Source organism: Choloepus didactylus, chromosome 12, assembly GCF_015220235.1.
Source record: "Choloepus didactylus isolate mChoDid1 chromosome 12, mChoDid1.pri, whole genome shotgun sequence".
NCBI lineage: Eukaryota > Metazoa > Chordata > Mammalia > Pilosa > Megalonychidae > Choloepus > Choloepus didactylus.
Window position 1 is genome coordinate 61,781,413 of NC_051318.1, and position 18,037 is coordinate 61,799,449.

General features: G+C 41.0%; 1 protein-coding gene across 5 annotated transcripts in view; it reads right to left on the reverse strand.

The window, feature by feature from the left end:
* Window positions 1-14,960, reverse strand: part of LMO7 (LIM domain 7) — a 254,282-nt gene extending 239,322 nt beyond the window's left edge. For 2 of the 5 annotated variants that reach the window (XM_037799820.1, XM_037799821.1), the window contains exon 1: window positions 14,102-14,425. In XM_037799820.1, the coding sequence (XP_037655748.1) occupies window positions 14,102-14,170 (69 nt within the window). In that variant the 5' untranslated portion in view covers window positions 14,171-14,425. Of the gene's footprint in view, window positions 1-14,101; window positions 14,437-14,828 lie in introns of those variants that run through there. The other 3 variants (XM_037799816.1, XM_037799817.1, XM_037799819.1) reach the window with 3 other exon arrangements.
* Window positions 14,961-18,037: the final 3,077 nt, after the last annotated feature.

Below are 18,037 nucleotides of genomic sequence, written 5' to 3' on the forward strand. Positions count from 1 at the left end.
CCTATGGTTGTGCCTAAGAGCCTCCTCCCGAATGCCTCTTTGTTGCTCAGATGTGGCCCTCTCTCTCTGGCTAAGCCAACTTGAAAGGTGAAATCACTGCCCTCCCCGCTACGTGGGATCAGACACCCAGGGGAGTAAATCTCCCTGGCAACGTGGAATATGACTCCCGGGGAGGAATGTAGACCTGGCATCGTGGGACGGAGAACATCTTCTTGACCAAAAGGGGGATGTGAAAGGAAATGAAATAAGCTTCAGTAGCAGAGAGATTCCAAAAGGAGCCGAGAGGTCACTCTGGTGGGCGCTCTTATGCACGCTTTAGACAACCCTTTTTAGGTTCTAAAGAATTGGGGTAGCTGGTGGTGGATACCTGAAACTATCAAACTACAACCCAGAACCCATGAATCTCGAAGACAGTTGTATAAAAATGTAGCTTATGAGGGGTGACAATGGGATTGGGAAAGCCATAAGGACCACACTCCACTTTGTCTAGTTTATGGATGGATGAGTAGAAAAATAGGGGAAGGAAACAAACAGACAAAGGTACCCAGTGTTCTTTTTTACTTCAATTGCTCTTTTTCACTCTAATTATTATTCTTGTTATTTTTGTGTGTGTGCTAATGAAGGTGTCAGGGATTGATTTGGGTGATGAATGTACCACTATGTAATGGTACTGTAAACAATCGAAAGTACGATTTGTTTTGTATGACTGCGTGGTATGTGAATATATCTCAATAAAATGAAGATTAAAAAAAAAAATAGATTGGGGTGATGAATGCGTGACTATATGATGGTACTGTGAACAGCTGATTGTACACCATGGATGATTGTATAGTATGTGACTATATTTCAATAAAATTGAATTTATTTTAAAAAAAAGCTAGATATAATTTATCTCCCACTTTAGTTCAAATAACAACTCAATGTTATGTAAAAATCCTAGCCTTTTGTAAAATTTTAAATGGTTTATGAACACTAACAAATTCATTTAGTTATATTAGAACATGTAAATCTAAAGCCTGCATTGTTCAAGAGTCTCTATCAGCAATTCTGTGGTGTATATAATGTTTTATCATCATGTTGTTTCCAGGCAGTAACATCACAAGACAGAACCTCTTCCAGTGTTCAAGATTCATCACACAGAGACATAAGTAATGCTACAGCTTTAGATGGAATAAGAAGTCCCCACTCTCTTCAGGATTTATAAAATTCTTTACTACATTTCACTGACCAGGGTCACTCTCTGGTAGATTATAATTATAAAGAGGGCAGGCTGGGAAGTCAAATAGCCTGGGTTCAAATTCCCAGCCATGAATTAGTAGCTGTAGTGTTTCCATGAACAAATTATTTTACTTGTTTTCTCCTCATTTAATAAAAATACTTTGGGGTGATAACATTCCTTCATTATAAGAGTATGAGGATACAATGCACTTGGCATGTATCTTACACACAGTGGAAACCCAAAAGTATAATTTGCTTTAGTTGTCACATTTATTCACCTTCTCCTCTAAAACCTTCACTCCTATGTAACTCACTATTCACGTCAGCCCATTCTGGTATAGGAAAGCTCTTCATTTAAAGAAGGATCTTAAAATAGTGAGCCAAAAGGTTCACTGTGACAAATCAGTTACTACCACTTCTGCCCTCTGAAACCACACAAACTTTATCCAATCCTTCTCCTACATGGAAATCCCCATTATACTTGAGGACAGACATAATGTTTATTGCTGTGTACTATCATCAAAATGCACTTAAGGTCAAGGGGGTTTCTGGTTGACCAAGATGGTAGCATGAGTTGCTCCAGAGTGTCATCCCCTCCCCACCCATCCCACACACACACAATCTTTGAACAACTCACAAAAACTGGCAGAGCCATAGTCCATAAAACTGTGAAAAAATGTTAAAGGGTAAACCCACAATTTCTCTAATAAAGAAAAAAACTATATATGGTGTCTGTAAAAAAGAAAAAAAAAGTTAAAGAACTGCAGTAACTGGGCAAGTGGCAAATCAAAAAAACACAGCTTTAAAAACGGTAAGAGAAGCTCATAGTGACCCTGCTGTCGCCTCCACCACCCACTCCCTGGCATAGTGTGAAGCCAGCCTGGACTCCCATTGTGGGTCCCTGGCTCATAATGGATGCCTGTTTATTGGTGCCAATCTATCAAGTGGCAGACTGAAAGACTGAATCAGGAAACTCAGGCTCACCCTCCCAGAACTTGCCCTGCAGGCAGTAACAGCTTACAGACAGTTAAAGCAGTGTAAGAAACAATTAAGCCAAAGCAGCCTGGGCAAAGGATTACTGGCTTTAAGATATACAGCAGAACACCCCTGGGGGGGTGGGGGTGTCTATTTCCTAGGCATTAGAGGGGGCATTCTGATTCCTATAAATGAGGGAATTCCTAAGGCCACAAGTGAGCACAAGCACAGTACACGTTTCAGCTCAGAAAAGATGGATTAGTAAAGAGAAGATGCCACACTTGCACCTCAGACTAATCTTCTTGATAGGAAGGCTAAACTCCGAAGGGAACATCAGCCAACATAGAGCCAATCTGCAGACTGTGAAAGGTGTTTTTACATTGGTTTGTTTCCCTAGAGGATTTCAACAGCAGATTGGAGCTGGCAGAAGAAAGAACCAGTGTTCTTGAATACAAGACAATTGAAATGATTCAGAATGAGAAGCAGAGAGAAAAAAGAACTAAAAAAAAAACAGAGTTTAAGAAGCCTGTGAGACACCACCAAGCATACCAATATACACATTACGGGAATCCCAGCAGGAAAAAGGCAAAAGGGGAAGACGAAATATATCAAAGAAATAACGGCAGAAAACTTCCCAAATTTAAAGAAAGACATGAATATGCACATTCAAGAAATCCAATGAATCCCACACAGGATAAACTTGAAGAGAATCATGTACAGACACATAGTAATCAGCTGAATGACAAGGACAAGGAGAGTTCTGAAAGCTGCAAGACAAAAGCAATGTGTTACATACATGGGAGATCCATTAGGATTAAGTGCCAATTTCTCATGAGAAGCCACAGAGTAAAAAGTCAGTGAGATGAAAACATTCAAAGCCTTGAAGGAAAACAACTGCCAACCAAGAATTTTATATCTGGCAAGAGTGTCTTTCAAAAATGAGAGAGAGATTAACACTTTCCCAGATAAACAAAAGTTTAGTGATTTCATCACCGCTAAACCAGCCCTATAAGACATGCTAAATAGAGTTCTGAAGGTGAAAGGAAAGGACAATAGGTAATTGATCAAGGCTGCATGAAGCAGTAAAGATCTTCAATGAGGGTAATGACATGGGTAAATATAACTATCAGCACTATTGTATTTTTGGATTGTAACTCCACTTTTTACCTTCTATAGGATCTAAAGGCAAATGCTTAAAATGTAAAGATAAATCAGTGGTTTGGGATGCATAATGCATAAACATGCAGTTTGTGACAAGAACTACATAAAGGTGGGGGGACAGAGGGGTATGGGAACATAGTTTATATAAAACTATTGAAGTTAAGGTGGTATACCAGTTTGTAGATATTATGTCCCCCAGAAAAAGCCATGTTTTTTGATGCAATCTTGTGGGAACAGACCTATTAGCGGGGATTAAGTTGAAACATTTGGATTAGGTTGTTTCGATGGAAATGCACCCCACCCAACTGTGGGTGATAATTCTGATTGGATAATTTCCATGGAGGTGTGGTCCCGCCCATTCAGCATGGTCCTTGATTAGTTTACTGGAGCACTATGTAAGCTCAGACAGAAGGAGCAAGTTTGCTATGGCCAAGAGGGAAACTTTGAAGAATGCACAGGAACTGAGAGAGGAACTGCAGTATACACAGACATTTTGGAGATGGCCTTTGAAAGCAGACTTTTGCTCTGGAGAAGCTAAGAGAGGACAAATGCCCCGAGAGCACCTAAGACTGACATTTTTGAGGAACTGCAGCCTAGAGAGGAACATCCTGGGCGAAAGCCATTTTGAAATGAGAACTCTGGAGAAGACGCCAGCGAGCAGACACCAGTCATGTGCCTTCCTAACTAACAGAGGTTTTCCAGACGCCACTGACCATCCTCCAGTGAAGGTACCCAATTGTTGATGCATTACCTTGGACACTTTATGGCCTTAAGACTGTAACTGTATAGCCAAATAAACCCCCTTTTTATAAAAGCCAATCCATTTCTGGTGTTTTGCATTCCAGCAGCATTAGCAAACTAGAACAGGTGGTATCAAAGCAAAAGAGATTATTATAGATTTGGGATGTTCAATTTAAGCCCCGTGATAACTACAAAGAAAATATCGGAGAATATGCAAGCTAATAGAGACAGAAAATAGAGCACAGGTTGCCAGGTGCTGGGGGCAAGAGGAATGGGGAGTTGATGCAAAATGGGTGCAGGTTTTTCATTTGGGGAGATGGGAAAGTTTAGTAATGGAAGGTGGCAAGGGTACCACAACATTGTGAACATGACTAATCTCATTAAATGGTATGCTTGGGAGTGGCTAAGATGGGAAAGTTTGTGTTATCATATGTTCCCACAATTAATTTAAAAAATAGAAAAGAAAAAGGAGCAACCAAAAAGACAATGACAATTAAATGCAATCCTGGATGCGACCTACCAAGGGAAGAGAAATGGCTCAAAGGGACATTATTGGGACTTACGAAAAAATTGGGATATAGACTGTAAATATATCAATCCTTTTTCTTAGGATATGTATATGGCAGTATTATGTGTTCTAGGAGCATGATGTACATGACCTACATTTCGAGAGTTCAGAAAAGGGATGATAAATACAGAAAGAGAAATAGATAAGTGGGTACACAGAATGATACAGCAAATGTGGCAAATTTTTAAATTAATGCATCTGGGTATCTGGCAGTTGGGAAGGGGTATGTTGGAGTTCTCTGTATGGGTTTTTTATTATTTTTCTAACTCTCCTATAATTTTGAAGTAGTTTAGAATTAAGAGTTAAAAAAAAAACAGCATGGTGCTGGCACAGATGTATAGACCAATGGAACTGAACTGAAGAATTCATAAACCCTCACATCTATGGCCAATTGATTTTTGACTCAATTTCATTTAACAGTCAACAAATGGTGCTGGGAAAACAGGATATCCAGATGTAAAAGAATGAAAGAGGACCCCTATCTCACACCATATACAAAAATTAACTCAAAATGGATGAAAGACCTAACTATAAGTGTCACAACCAGAATACTCCTTGAGGAAAATATAGGGAAGCATCTTCCAGACCTTGTGTTAGGCAATGGTACTTTTGACTTTACACCAAAAGTAGTAGCAACAAAGAAAAAATAGATAAATGGGACTTCAATAAAATTAAAAACCTTTGTGTTTCATAGGATTTCATCACAAAAGTATAAAGACAACCTACAGAAAGGGAGAAAATATCTGGAAACCACATAATAATATACAGAATATATAAAGAAATCCTTCAACTCAACAACAAAAAGACAAACAACTCAATTTAAAAATGGGGAAAAGACTTGAACAGACATCTCTCCAAAGAAGATTTACAAGTAGTCAGAAAGCACATAAAAAGATGCTCAACATCATTAGCCATTAGTGAAATGCAGATCAAAACCACAATGAGATATCATTTCACACCCACTAGAATGACAAGTATTTAAAAAAAAAAAACAGAAAATAACAAATGTTGGAGAGTATGTGGAGAAATAGGAATGTTCATTCATTTTTGGTGGGAAAGTAAAATGATACAACTGCTGTGAAAAACAGTTTGGGAGTCCCTCAGAAAGCATAGAACTACCATATGACCTGGCAATTCCATTTCGAGGTATATACCCAAAAGAACGGAAAGCAGAGACTCAAACAGATATTTGCACACGAATATTCATAGTGGCATTATTCATGGATGCCAAAAGTTGGAAGCAACCCAAGGGTCTGTCACGAGATAAATGGATGAGTAAATGTGGTATATACACTCAATGGAATATTATTCAGCTGTAAAAAGAAATGAAGTTCTGATACCTGCTACAATATAAATGAACTTTGAAGACCTCATGTTTAATGAAATAAGCAAGACATAAAAGGACAAATATTATATGATCTCACTGATAAGAAATAATTAGAATAAGCAAATTCAGAGTCCAAAAGAGAATACAGATCACCAGGGGCTGGAGTGGGGGTGGGGAATGGGAAGTTAATGTTTAATTGGTACACAGCTTCTGTTTGGATGGAGAAGGTAATAAAGGGTGGTGATGGTAGCATGATGTTGTGAACGTCATTAACACCACTGAATTATATCTTTGGATATGGTTAAAAGGGGAAATTTTAGGTTATTAGAACAAAGATTTGTTTAAATACCATAGAACAACACAAAGAGTGAAACTGAACATAAGCTACGGACTATAGTTAATAGTATAATTATAGTATTATTGTTTCATAAATTGCAACAAATGTACCACACTAACGCAAAAAGTTAATAATAGGGAAAACTGAGTATGAGAGGGTATAGATGGGAACTCTGTACTTTCTGCATGATTTTTCTGTAAATCTACAACTTCTCTAGTAAAAAAAAATAAAGAAATGAAATTTTTTTAAAAATTCACTTAAGCACCAAACTGAGCATACTCTATCCAGAAATAGAGCCAGCCTTGGCATCCTATCAGGGATATCACACAATCATTGGAAAGGCTAGTCACAGGGCACCATTATGATTCATCTGTCGAATTTGACAATGCTCATCGAGCAAACCAGAAGATTAAGTGTGTTAAACCTCTGTTCTCAAAGCTGTCTCAATATTACAGCTATTAACCTGATTAAGATCTTTGCGTACAACAAAAATGTCTTTAAAGAAACACTCAATAATTACCTTCGGAAACTGAAGAGAAAGCACTGGTATGCATAATTTATCAATTCCTCAGGTTCAAACATTTTTGATAGTTAACAGGTTTAAGGAGATCCACAAGCATCAATTAAATAAGCCAACCTTTTGATTGGGCATAAATGGAAACTTTTCAATCATTCAGCATGCATTTGAGAACTTTCTGTCAGAGACAGTAGGGCACAAGCACATCATAAACAATTCAATCTGCAGATGGTAAGAGATGAAACAGTCTACCTACAATGGGCTGGGACAAATTTGTTAATGTTGCTTTGTTTTTCTTATTTAGCATTCTCAAAACGAGTGCTTTTCTATAGCTCAAATGTTGTTATGTTGACAAGCGGTTTAAATAGGGAGAGAAACAGAAAAGGAGCCAGTTAGTCTTCAACCTCAGTTCCTTATTACCCAAAGCACACTTGGCATCCAGTGAGAGAGAAAACTAAAGCACCACATCACAACCACCAACACAGACTGAATAACTCAGCACACTCCCTGCCACACACACAGGGAATGATTCCCCTTTCAGCCTAGGGGAAGCTTTAAGGATTTCTGTGCTTTCCAAATGGTTGAAGAAACACCAAGGTGCTCTGCTTCCTCAGAATAGCCAATCGTTCCATTCTTCATCTCATTATTGTGCTAAGATTTGAAGTAGTATATCCCCAAACAAACCCAAAAGAACAAACAACAAACACCTCAGGAGACCATATGTTCCTGTTTGCTAATGCTGCCAGAATGCAAAACACCAGCAATGGATTGGCTTTTATAAAAGGGGGTTTATTTGGTTACAGAGTTACAGTCTTAAGGCCATAAAATGTCCAAGGTAAGGCATCAACAATCAGGTACCTTCACTGGAGGATGGCCCATGGCATCTGGAAAATCTCTGTTAGCTGGGAAGGCACATGGCATCTGTTCCGGAGTTCTGGTTTCAAACCGGATTTCTCCCACTATGTGTCTCTCTAGGCATCTGCTTGCTCCTGGGTTGTGTTCTCTGCAAGCTGCAGCTCCTCCAAAATGCACTCTCAGTTGCTCTCAGGTCCTTATGTGTGTGAACTCCTTTATATAACTCCAGTGATCCAATTAACACCCACCCTGAATGGGTGGGGTAACACCTCCATGGAAATTATCCAAACATTTCACTCACAGCTGATTGAATCACATCTCCATGGAAACACTCAAAGAATTCCAATCTAATCAACCCTAATACATCTGCCCCCACAAAACTGCATTAAAGAACATGGCATTTTGGGAGATATAATACATGCAAACCGGCACCCCATACTTCCCAATTGTCCTACTATGTCCATCACGTTGGAGCCCATGCCTTATCTAACCAGGCCAGATACCCCATGAGCCTTTAATGATTTTATTTAGAGAGGACAAAACCCTCCTTGTCCCAGCTTCATCCTTCATCACTGGAGGAAACCCAAGGATTCATCTTTTATATAAATGTTTATCATTAGTGATCTAAGCTAAAGTAGAATGGCATGCATTTTTCATCTATTTATTTAGAGAGAAAATGCAAATGATGATTTCCAATTCTGGCTGGAATATGGAGAAGCTGCTCACGGGTGCTCAAATTAACACAATGCTTTTACAGAATAACTCGGTGATGTGTATCAAGAACCATAAAAGCCTTTATTCCCTTTGAACCAGTGAGTCCACTTCTCTAACCAGATCAAGGATACTCTGTTTTATTGAAGGAATAAGTTATTGAATTTTCCCCACTTTTACGAAAGAGGACCATTTCTACTTTCAGTGCACTACTACAGTGGAAGGATCCAGCATGACTGTGCGGGAACCCTCCCAGTTCCTCAGGAAATACACTGACGTATCTGTTTACACTTCCTGTAGTCAGGCTGTTCTAACAGCATCCCTGCCCTTATTACTATTTGTGAGAATCAGATGCTTTCCAAGAGGCTTTCTTGAACAACCCCATCTCTTGCCACCCCTCCCTTTCCTGGGAACCTTTCCTATTGCCAAACAAAAAGGCCATGTTCAAGAAACAGTAAAATGCCACAAAAAGAATGAATAGAGGAAGAAAAGAAAATGAATAGTACATATCCATGAGACCCGTATTTATTCCACAGACAATACTGACTTGCACTGAGGTTTCGTGCACCCCAGGCAACTTCTTTGCAGACCAGACCACAGGCTGTTCATAACCGCCCTTAGCACTCTCTGGTACTATACCCAGAAGAGTGGTTGACTATGAAAAGTGTGGAGACTGATGTACACTTCTAGAAGGGAATTTTCTCAAATGATGAAAATGTTCTATATCTTCATCAGGGTGCTGATTACATGGGTCTATACATTTGACAGAACTTCTCCAACTGTACACTTAACATCTGTGCATTTCACTGCATGTAGATATTACCTCAATAAAAATAAACTACTCTGAGCAACTCTTGAAAATTTTTCTGTAGGTAAGTTCAGTAGCTCTCAATTATTTAAAAAGCCACAATGTCCCAGTCCACTGGGAAATATGTTAGCCTCATTCCAGCCTCAGCTCAAACACTGCCTTCTAAACCAGCCTGCCTTGACTCATGAAGCAGACAGACTACCTCCTAAATGTCATCCCTACATGTTATGCAAACTTCCATTATAGCAATTGTCTGTTGGTGCTGCTTAGGTTTTTTGCATATCTACCCTTGAGGGATGTGTTTCTATCTGGAAGACCACTTAGGTAACAGGCTAAGAATTTGGTGATTGAATCAATAAGCTCAACAATTGCATGGCACACAGCAGGCACAATCGGTAGTTTTTGGATGAAAAAAAATGACTGAATGCAAGTCCTCATGAGAGAATCCATTAAGTAGAAGGCAGGAGCAGAGTGACATGACTTGGTAATAGGGTTGGGGCAGGAAACAAAATGCTGAATAAATAGGAAATAATAGGAAAGTACCTACTGGCACCCACATGGCAGAAGGGGCCGCCGGAATATTTTGCAGCTGGTCCCAGCCAAGCAATTGCCCAAGCAACAAATTCAGCTTTGGACACTGGAGCAAGTTTCCTGGTATAAAATTTGAGTTCTAGGTTCTTAAAATACTATTTTTAAATTTTGTTAAGGTTTCACCAGGCAGCAAGGTAATCCCTCAAGCTAAAGATAAGATAATGTTCCTACCCTCAGCTCATAGTCTCATAGGGAAAAATATGAATAGAACTACACCACAGAGTACAAAAAGAGTGATATACACTTCATTGGTGGGATGAAGGTTTGGTGGTTCAGAAAAAGCTTCACATAAAGGTTGATTTTAGCCCAGGTAGGGAAGAATGAGGAGCAAGAATTAATGCTTATAATGTGCACAACAGCATGGAGGTCAGAAAACAGCATCCTGTGCATGAAAACACAAGCATAGATTCAAATATACATTTGAAAAGCAACAGTACATATCCACGAGATCTTTATTTAGTCTGAAGACAACATTAACTTGCACTGAGGATTCATGTACCCCAAGCACTGAGGATTCAAGTACCTCAAGCAAACTCTTTGCAGACCAGACTACAGGTTGGAAACCATTAACAGAAAGGATGCTGTCTTAGGAGAAAAAGGGAAACCAATTAGAAGGGCTTTGCCAACATCAGTGGGGAAGCTAAGGAGTGCAATTCTTTAGAATGTTTAGCACCATTGCAAACAAAATAAGTAAAAAGGTGGTGACCAGCAGATTCCTGAAGGGTAAAAATTGGGTATATGGAGAAACAAATCAATTGGAAGTAAGCGGAGAAAGACTCAAATTCTGGTGCCAGGCTTGGCAATGAGTCAAACTGGCATCTCCGAGTCCTTTTATAGAATGACAGTGAGAATGAAAGAACCAAACCCAGAGATAACAGAAAGGGCAGGTGACCAGGAAGGTAGCAAATTAAATTAGCCTATTCTGCTCCAGCCATAGAAATTATAGCAACATTAATGCACAGACTAGAAACTGATTTTTCTCTTAAATTCTAACCAACGCAATGAGCAACATACCCAGTTTTCAATCTCATTGGTATTTTGTCTGTTTACTGCCAGGCTTTTTAATGCCCCCAAACAGAAAGAGACAGATGCCACTATTAGGTATAGAAAATTAAAGGTACTTCAGAAAAGGACTAAAATTATAGAGTCTAGGCTGTATTTTCCACCACTTCCTCACCCACTCCATTACATTGCTGGAAATCAGGCTTCCCCAATGCCTTTGCTTTCTAAACTTTACATTAGTTGGTTTTAAACCAGAGTTTAATCACAAACCAGCCCTGCCATATTATTAATATTCCAAACAGCATTTCCAACCAAATAATCCAATTATCATTAGGTTGAATTATGTAAAAGGGTAGCATTCCTACATTTGTTTTGAATTGCAACCTCTGAATATACTAACCAGAAGTTTAGTGTACATACACTATTAAATGTCCAAGTACAATTTGAAATAAACAGTGAGAAAATGATAATAATTGGCAGAATAATAAACACTAATCTTCACACTTCATCCCATCCCCCCACAAAGTAAACTAAACTTTAACTTTGGTTTTGGGAACAACACATTAGCTATTTAAAATCATATATGGAGAATGGAAATGACAAGGACACACTGACATACTGTCTGATCATCAAAGTTCTGCAAGGTTACTGGAGTTTCTAGACCTTGAGAGATTCAACTGCAGCTGTGAATAAAGAATAAAGATTCAACTGCAGCAATTTATATTATATATAATAGATATGTGATATTACATATATTATAATATGTGTATATATACATATACACACATGTATGTGAATGACCCACTTATGCTTCAATATACATAGAAGAAAGTATGATAAGGAAAAATGGAGCAAGAAGTTTAGCAAGCAGGAGAAATACTTATGTTCTTCCTTGCTTTCCAAAATACCTTAAAATTAACTTTGTAATACATCTTTTATCTTCTAATTAGGGTGTTTTTAGAGTTAAGAGGTTTGGGCAAGAATAGTATTTTAAATATGTGCTTTAATTGTAAAGGAAAAGCTAACAAGACAGATTAGGTTGGACAACAGTTAGAAGATTAAAAGGAACCTAACAGTGAGCACCATGCTATAACTTCAAATGCCCAGATTATATCTAAAGTATATGGGAACATGTAGATGATGTACATATCTTCAGTAAAAGCATTATCTTGCTCTGGGTGGCACTAGAAAAAAAAATCACTTAATTTCCATTTCATTAACTATATTAAAATGATATGACAATACCTTTAGAAAGAGTCAGCTTCCTGTGAATAATGAACAAAACACCTTCAGAATTGCCAGATGACTGCTGATAAACAATTTTAAAGCAGGGTGGGATGGGAGTTGAATGATGACTACATTTGTCATACACAGTGCTAGCTTTTATCATAATACTTTCCCTGAATGTTGGTATATGTAAATTTTTTCACAGAAACCCTACACAGTTATAAACAAGCTGTGAAAAATAAGGCTTTTTAGTTTTCAAAAATCTGCACAGTCAAAAAGAAAAGGGTGTGAAATCATCCATATTCACAGATTTCCTAAAGCAGATACAAAGTATGCAGATACTTTGTATCTGGGGGAAAAATCCCCATATTTCTTCTCTTTTCCCTCTCACCACCCACAACACTCAGAGACAAAAAGGCAAGTTTAATTTATTTTCCAAAAATTATGCAGAACAAGTACTACTAATGGAAAATTACCTTGGGAAGCCTTGACTCTTCAAAGTTTATGAATGAAGGAAGTTATTTCTTAACTACATTGCTGGAATTTTTCCACTCTCATTTCAATTCAAAATACAGCATTTATTCTGCTCCCAACCTCCCCTTACCCTCTCAACCCTCCTCCCCACACACACACACTTCCAAGTCACCTTCAGACCAGTTGAAAGTTTCAATTCAAATAGACAACTAAGCTAATTTCTCAGACCCCACTATTGTCTAGTAGGTAATGTCACTTAAATTACTTACTCTCTTTATATTTTTCTGTGTATATTTATTTCTGTAAGAACAAATGCATTATTTTTAAATACTGTTTGCTTTGGGATTCTTGAATAAACTGTTTTTCATATGGAATAATCTTTAACCTTAATTTGAAATTTTAAATGCATTGAATAAACCAGCAAGTAATATCGATGTCTGCAAGCTGAATGTAAGCAACAATTTTCTCATTAAAAGTTGTTCTTGATTTATGGATGCACTCCACACGTCTTTTGCCTTATTTTTAAAGTCAACATTTTAGCTGTACTAAAGGTGGTTACATAAGTGAGCATCCTTGTTCTCAGAAAATGTACATGGAAGTGTTATGTGTTAGAGGAGTATGATATATACAATCTACTTTCAAATGTTTAGGTAACAGATGATGATGATAGATAGTTAAAAGATAAATGCATGAGAGATACAGATGATAGAATGATGTAACAAATGTTGCAAAATGCTAATTGTTCGTAAATCTGTGTATCCTGGTGTAGGGTATGTTGGAGTGCTGTGTATTGTATCTGGATTATTTTTGCAACTTCCCTGTAAATTTGAAATTATTCCCAAACAAAATTATTTTTAAGTCATCTTTTTCATCTAGTAGAATAACGGCGTCAACCATCTACAGATTAACCTACCCTCTTTTCAATGGGAAATATTGGAAGATCTTAGCTGACTTCAAGACACAGCTGGGAAAGCAACACATCAGTGAGTGACTCCAGGAATACCGAATCGAAGAAGTACATGCCGACTCCTACCACCTCGGTTCTGGAAGCTACCCGAAGAAAGCATTTCCCCAGGTGCCGCATCCGTGTCTTATCTCCTCCACCTGCCCACCTGCCCACCCCCACCTCTCCTCCCCCCCACACACACACCCTAAATGCACTGTCCGTTCAGGTATGTATTGGGTATCCCCGCTAGTTGCCGCCCCAAAAAAATCCACCCGAGGACCCCGGCCTTGCCCTGAGCCGCGTGCTGTAGACTGCACCCCCCAGAGGGGCACCCCAGGCACGCCGCAGCCAACCAGGGCTGGACCACAGCGCTGCGCGGTTCCCGACGCGGGATGGACGAGCGCTCGACTCCACCCTGGCAGAGCAGCTCTGGGGAGGCCAACGAGACCGCTGGGTCGAGGACAAAGCCAAAAGGCTGGACCGACCTAAGAGGTAAGAAAAGCAGGAGTTCCAAAGTTTCAAAAACCGCACACGCAACCACGCGGTTTCTCCGCCAAGGTCAAGGCTCCAGCTCAAAGCTGCGGGGCCGCGCTCGCCTCAGCCACAAACTCCCGCGGAGAGGAGAGGACGGAAAGGCACTCACCTCCACCCATCTCTGAGCCTCGGCGAAAGCCACAGCGTAGTCGGCCTCTGCCTCTTCCATCCTTTCCATAACTGGGACGAGAAGGGGAGAGAGAAAAACTCGGTGGGTGCGCGGAGGGGTGGGGATGTCTCACACGCGTCTCGGGCAGGGAGGGGACGCGCCCACCGCCGCCTCTGCTCGGGCTTCGAGACTCCCGGGCTCTCCCTTTGTTGCGCTCTGCGTTTAATGTTTCGAACCCACAAGAATTTGAAGACGTTGCTTTCTCTAAACTTCTGAAAACGAACCAAGGTCCGTGGGGACCCGGGCGGCGGGGCAGGGAGCGGGAGGCGGAGAGGCCGACGTGAGGCAGAGCGGGTTGGCCCAGCCAGACCACTGGGTGGACTCCAGGAGCCGCGGTCCCGGAGCGCCCCGCCCCAGCCCACCCCCGGCCCGCCGAGCCGCCGCTTCCGTCCACGCCCGCCCCTCCCCTACCCCGCCCGCGGCTCCCCGAGGCTCCGGGCCGTGGCCGCCTTTGTGGTCAAACTGTCTGGACTGAGGGATGCCACAGTCCGCCAGGGGGCCTGGGCTGCCCTCCCGCTCCCGCGCCGCCCGCCCGGACCGCGGCTCCGCCCTCAGGGGATGCGCCCCCGCGGCGTTCCCTTCCCCACACCAAGTCACTGGTGCCTCTCCCGGGACCCGTGGAAACAGCGCCCTCTGGGCTCGCGGCCTCCGGGCCTGCTATACATACCAAGAATAGTTGCACACAATTGCCCCTTTTCTGACCGAGAAACTTCCCCGGTGGGGGAGTAAGGCCCGCGTAGCCTCTCAGCCGGCGGCCGAGCCCGCCGTCCCCACCTGCGACCCAACTCCGCCGCGCGCAGCTCCAGGTCTCGCCGAGCCTGTGCGGTCGGGCCGCGGACTGGGCTGCGCCGCCAGGTGAGCCGTCGTCCCCACCCCCAAGGGCTCCTCCGCTCCCGGCCGCCGGGCCCTCCTGGCGGCAGGTGAGGGTAATGGCCTTGGCACGTGCAGCTCGGTTACCCCTACTCCGCCCCGCCTCCAGGTGGGTGAAGTGTAGGCTACCTGCACTCAACGCCCGTCTCACCCCGAGGGGTTCAAGATTAGGGGAATGTTTCATTTTGCCCCCTCCAGCTCCGCCTCGTTCAGAGCCGTATGACCAGACTCACACTCAGCATCAGCCCGGGTCCACTAACCGGTGGTTTGGGTCCATTCAGGGGACAGTGAGATGACAGGTTATTCAACATCCTCAGGGCCCCAGGCCAGGTGTGCAGGGCCAAAGCGCCCGGGGCGCACGGACTGGTTTACTGTGGGTCCTGTTCACACCAGCCGTCAAATCAGATTTTTGGAGAGACAGCAGCTCTCCTGTCCAAGCTCTCAGAACCATTTGAACCCCCTTGCTCCGCGCTCCTGTTGCCTTACCCAGGCGCCCTCTTAGATGACTTGGCCTTTTGAGGAAGACAAGAGCAGGTCCTTCCTTGCCTATGAAGGAAGCAACTCCTTACTCTTATAATTTTGGGGTTGTGTCTACATTTTATTATGAAAAACATAAGCATAGAGCACAGTGATTGCTCAAACATAAAGCAGAGAGACTAGTATAATGAATACTTAAAAGCTACCACCTATATTTAACAGTTGTTTGTATTTTGCCTTATTTGCTTCAACATCCTTTCTGCTGGAGAGTTTTAAAGTAAAGATAGACATGATATGCCACCCCTAAATATAATATGCATCTCATTTTTAAAAGGACACTTTCTTACATTACCACAACACCATTTTCACATCTAACTAAAGTTGCAATAATTACCTAAAGTCAATTCATAACCAATCTAGATTCAATTGCTGCAACTGATCCCAAAATATCATTTACAGCTGACTTAGACCAGGATCCAGTCAAGAATCACATGTTGTATTTGATGACACCTTTTTTAACCTAGAATATCTTCCCTCTTTCCTACCCTGCACCTCCTTTTTTTTCTCTTGGAATAACATGGTCTTGAAGAAACCAGGCCACTTTTCTGCATTTGTCTTACGGTTTCTTTGACGTGTCCAACTTGTTTCTCTTTTGTATTTTTTGTTACCTGGAAGTCGGATTTAAATGTTGGATTAGATTCCATTTACTCTTCTGAATAAAGACTCAACCACCCACATTCTTAGGGATTGAGGTAACTTCTAGAGAATGGTTTTGTTTATTTTCTAGGTTTATTTTTGTTCAGCCCCCCACTTTTTTTTTTTTTTTTTTTTTTTTTTGATTGGCAGTATGTGTAATCTGTGGGTCTGTTTATGAGAGTTTACCAGCTTCAGGAATAAAATTGTTCCTACAATACCAGAAGTATTGATTGGGCCATCTCTCTGTTCCCAGCACACTCTGATCAGGCCAAACCCAAAAAGAGGATGGACAAAAAAACTGGGGAGAGGTTTCTCTCTTGCAGACTATTCAATGACTGTTCTGTTAAATACTTAGTGAGTCCCCCATATGTGTAAAGTGTTTGATGCTATAAGTGATATGGAAATGAAAAACATATATAGACACAAAATCTACTCACTCCCAGTCCAGTAGGATAAACATTTTGCAGGCCTCATGAGGGGTTATTGTTACTATAGTTAATATATAGATATATTCTATTACTTAAAGCTGCTACTATGTAACTTAACTTATAGTTTTGGGGGCTGCAGCACAGGAATAAAAGAGATGTACAGGCTTGGGAATCAAATGATTTAGGTTACCAAGTTACCAAACTCTCTCAGCTCGGTTTTCTCACCTGAAAAAATGTGGGGATAATAACTTCTTCCAAGGGTTGTTGTGAAAATTAAATGTAATAGTATGTGTAAAAGCCCAAGCTATTGCTAAGCATGGGGTAGGCATGCAATAAATGACAGATATGTCCCATTGGTCTCTGTAAGAGTAGTGTGTCAATTATGGATTTTTCCTAATAAATGAGGATTTTATTAATTTACTCAAACATTCATACGGAAAGAGCTGCAAGGTGTAGCAAACTGTAAGTCCACTCAGGACCAGCCATTGCTCAGTCTCTTTAATCTTGCAAGTTTGCAACTCAGAAAACCCAAGTCCAATTTTTTGCCTCCTAACATCAGTGTTTTATCGTTCTGGGAAGATTTGTTTGGCTCTATATAGAAGGGGCCTTCAGGGGAGAACTTGCTACCCAGCTTTGGAGAATGGGGTCAGCGGTCAGCCTGCAACTGGCAGCACCTCCAGGGTCTGCCTCAGCCTCAGTGCGCAGTGCTCAGCTTCACCCAATGTCATGCCCTTCCCAGAGTGACCCACATCTGGTGCCTGGGTGAGGGGAGCTTATAGAAGCCCAGCCTTTTCCATTCAATAAGGGGCAACTCTGATGGGCATTCACTGTAGACCCATGGGGTGTGCTGAGACTGTGGCATGTGTCACAGGCCAACTTCTCCCTCTTCCTAATCCTCCTTCTTCCTTCTTCCCTTCGCAGGGATCAACCCCTCATAAATATCTAGTACTATTTCTGTTTGCTTCCAGAGGACTCAACCTGTGATGGCATCAAGAATATGTATTTTTAAAAAAATGAGCATCCCAAAGCAATCTAAACCTCCTACGGTAGGGACAGTGGAATAAATTACAGTACTTCCATACAGTGAGATACTGTGCAGTCATTAAAATGTAAAAGGATAGTCAATGACAGAGAAACATGTTTACAATATAAAGTGAAAAAAGCAGTGTGTAAAGTGTCCTAATTTATGATGGCATCTATTAAAAGTATATATATTTTTTCCACATAGAAAAAAATTGGAAAAACCTACACCCAAATTTTAACAGTTGGTGTTTCTATATGGAGATTTTGTATTTCTCTGTCTTTTCCAAGCTTTTTGCAAGAAATATATATATATTTCTTTTATAGATGAGAAAATTTTATGATGCAACTATGTGTCCAAAATGTGACTTTCTATCTCGTCCTA